Source organism: Centruroides vittatus, unplaced genomic scaffold (assembly GCF_030686945.1).
Source record: "Centruroides vittatus isolate TY-2023 unplaced genomic scaffold, ASM3068694v2 contig_2557, whole genome shotgun sequence".
NCBI classification, from domain to species: domain Eukaryota; kingdom Metazoa; phylum Arthropoda; class Arachnida; order Scorpiones; family Buthidae; genus Centruroides; species Centruroides vittatus.
Genome location: NW_027121622.1, coordinates 1 through 2,389, shown reverse-complemented (window position 1 = coordinate 2,389; position 2,389 = coordinate 1). Strand labels below are relative to the sequence as shown.

At 40.5% G+C, this 2,389-nt stretch overlaps 1 protein-coding gene across 1 annotated transcript; it reads right to left on the bottom strand.

The window, feature by feature from the left end:
* Positions 1 to 104: 104 nt before the first annotated feature.
* LOC136971458 (uncharacterized) lies at positions 105 to 2,201 on the bottom strand (the record flags this gene model as incomplete). The annotated part of the gene is made up of 1 exon (XM_067265914.1): positions 105 to 2,201. A coding segment is annotated over exon 1 (2,097 nt), but the record flags the coding sequence as incomplete, so codon positions are not given.
* Between the last annotated feature and the right edge of the window lie 188 nt (positions 2,202 to 2,389).

The window sequence follows — 2,389 nt, the reverse complement described above, 5'->3', positions numbered from 1 at the left end:
ATGAACGATTTCCAAGCAGACGATAGCCCATCTGCGTCCCTGTGGTTGATGCAATGGGATGTTAATTGTGCCCTATATATTTCTAATTTCTCCAAGTGTCTAACGGCCTGTTTAGATCTAGTGGCTTTTATGATGGAAGCACTATCCCAGTGTACCGTGATCTCCTGTTGCTTAGCAAATGCTGCTAGGACTGTGCTGTCAACTGTCCTCTTAACTGATTGCTTATGCTCTTTTATTCTTTGCTGTAAACCACGCAAGGTGGCCCCAATGTACACTAGATCGGATTTAAAACGTTGGTCCCTGATTGGAATTGAGTACACTCCTGTTAGCTCATTTGGTTTCTCTTTCCTCTTATCATTCCTTAACAGACGGTATACTGTCGGGTTGCGCCTATATATTATGCGTAAGTTCCTTTCTTTGGATACCTTCTTAACAATACTTTTAATAAACGGAATATAGTCCATGACCACTGTTTTTTTCTGTTCAGTTCTGTGTTGTTGATGTTTACGTCTCTGTATATCCGTAATTAGACGGTTCACTACCCTTCTCTGATAGCCAAACTGTGTTGCTACGCTTCTTACGTACTCCAACTCCTTGTACGTGTCGCAAATACTTGAGCAATGTGTGTAAGCTCGTTGTATCCATGCTCGTAAAGCCGCTAATTTAAACTGTTCAGGATCCACGGAGTTTCTGGGTATGATGCTAGGTTGATATACTGGTTTCCTGAAGATATCCGTCTGTATCTCCCCATCCTTACATGTGATCGTCAAGTCCAAGAAGTTAACCCTAAAGTCACTCTCTTGGTCCAACTCCAATGTGAGTCCGTAGGGGTTGCTGTTGATTGCATCAAGAAAGCGACGGGTATTGCGATCATTATGCCATATGATGAATATGTCATCAACATATCTGGTATAGAAAACTATGTCTTCTTGGAATGAAGGTAATATATTGCATTCTAGGTTTCGTAGGACCAATTCACAGAGCATCGCTGATATGGGACTACCCATCGGGACTCCCCTTCCTTGCATGTATGTTTTCCCTTGAAATTCAAAGAAAGAAGAATGACAGATGAGATCAGCTAATTCCAAAATTTGCCTTTTGTATTTGAATGAATTCACGATGTTGTTAAACAAGAAGTCCCTTAAGGCGCAGAAGCACGGAGGGAGTTTTATCGAGGGATACAAGGCCTTAAAGTCCATAACCGTCATGTGTTCCCTGTCCTTAAGCATAATTTCATTCATTCTATGTACGAGTTGCAAGGAGTCTTTGATGCAATAAGGGTAATCCTGGATCTTATCCCGAATAAATCTGACAAGCTGCTTTTCTAGTGCGAACGTGGGTGCATTACATTTTTCCACGACGGGTCTTATCTGATAGCCTGGTTTGTGCGTCTTGCCAAATGCAAAGATCTTTGGTGGTCTTGGTGCCTTCATAATGATATTGTCCAAACGCAAAAGGCGTGCTAACGGAGACTTGGCAAACCTCTTAACTCTATTGTGTAATTTTTCTAACAGCTTGTCCGGAGCAATAACGCATTCTGTGTTAGTAATATACTCCTGCAATTTCTGAGCATATGTATCCCGTTTAACAAGTACAATATCCTTAGTCTTATCGGCTTTCATAAGAATCACTTCATTCCTCCGCAGCCATTCTCTCGTTTGCTTGATGTAATTCTGAAACTGTCCGGAGCCCGTCCTAGCCCGTTTCTCTCTTTCGGCCAAAAACCTTGTTTGCCAACGTACGTAATCCTGGTTAGTGTGACCCAAATTAGAGATAAGTAGCTCAATATTAGGTATGATGGTATCCGGACTTATTTTCGGGTTGGGAGCATACATAGGACCATATTCTAGTGCTCTTATAAGACACTGTGGTGGTGTGATGTCATCCCATGCGGTAATGGAGCTTTTTAATTTCGTACGTGGTTTAATGTAATGGCATTTGAATAACCATTTAAGTTTCTTTATATATCGCCGTTTTAAATTTCTTTCTATGCTCGTAGTCAATGCGATAACTCTATTGTTGACTTCTTCTAGGATCTCTTGGTCTTCTCGGTAGAGGTCATTTTCCAATTGTATAAGTTTATGCAGTAATGTATAATAACCCCTTCTGACATTCCTGACCGCCTTGTTGAGGCATAACTTTTTTAGTTTCGGTAACAGCGAATCACAGCCAACAGGTAATTTGATGCGAGCGATTGACATTGGATAAACCCCGTTCAATCAGCATTGGATAAGAAACTCTAACTTACTTCTTGCCTTGATAAGCTTAACAACCAATCTTCTATAAACTTTAGCCGGTGCAGCCATGACAAATAAAAATGAATAACGTAGGATTAATGATGAGAAATAATGGATAACATACGATTGTGATGATATATATAGTTTGTCAA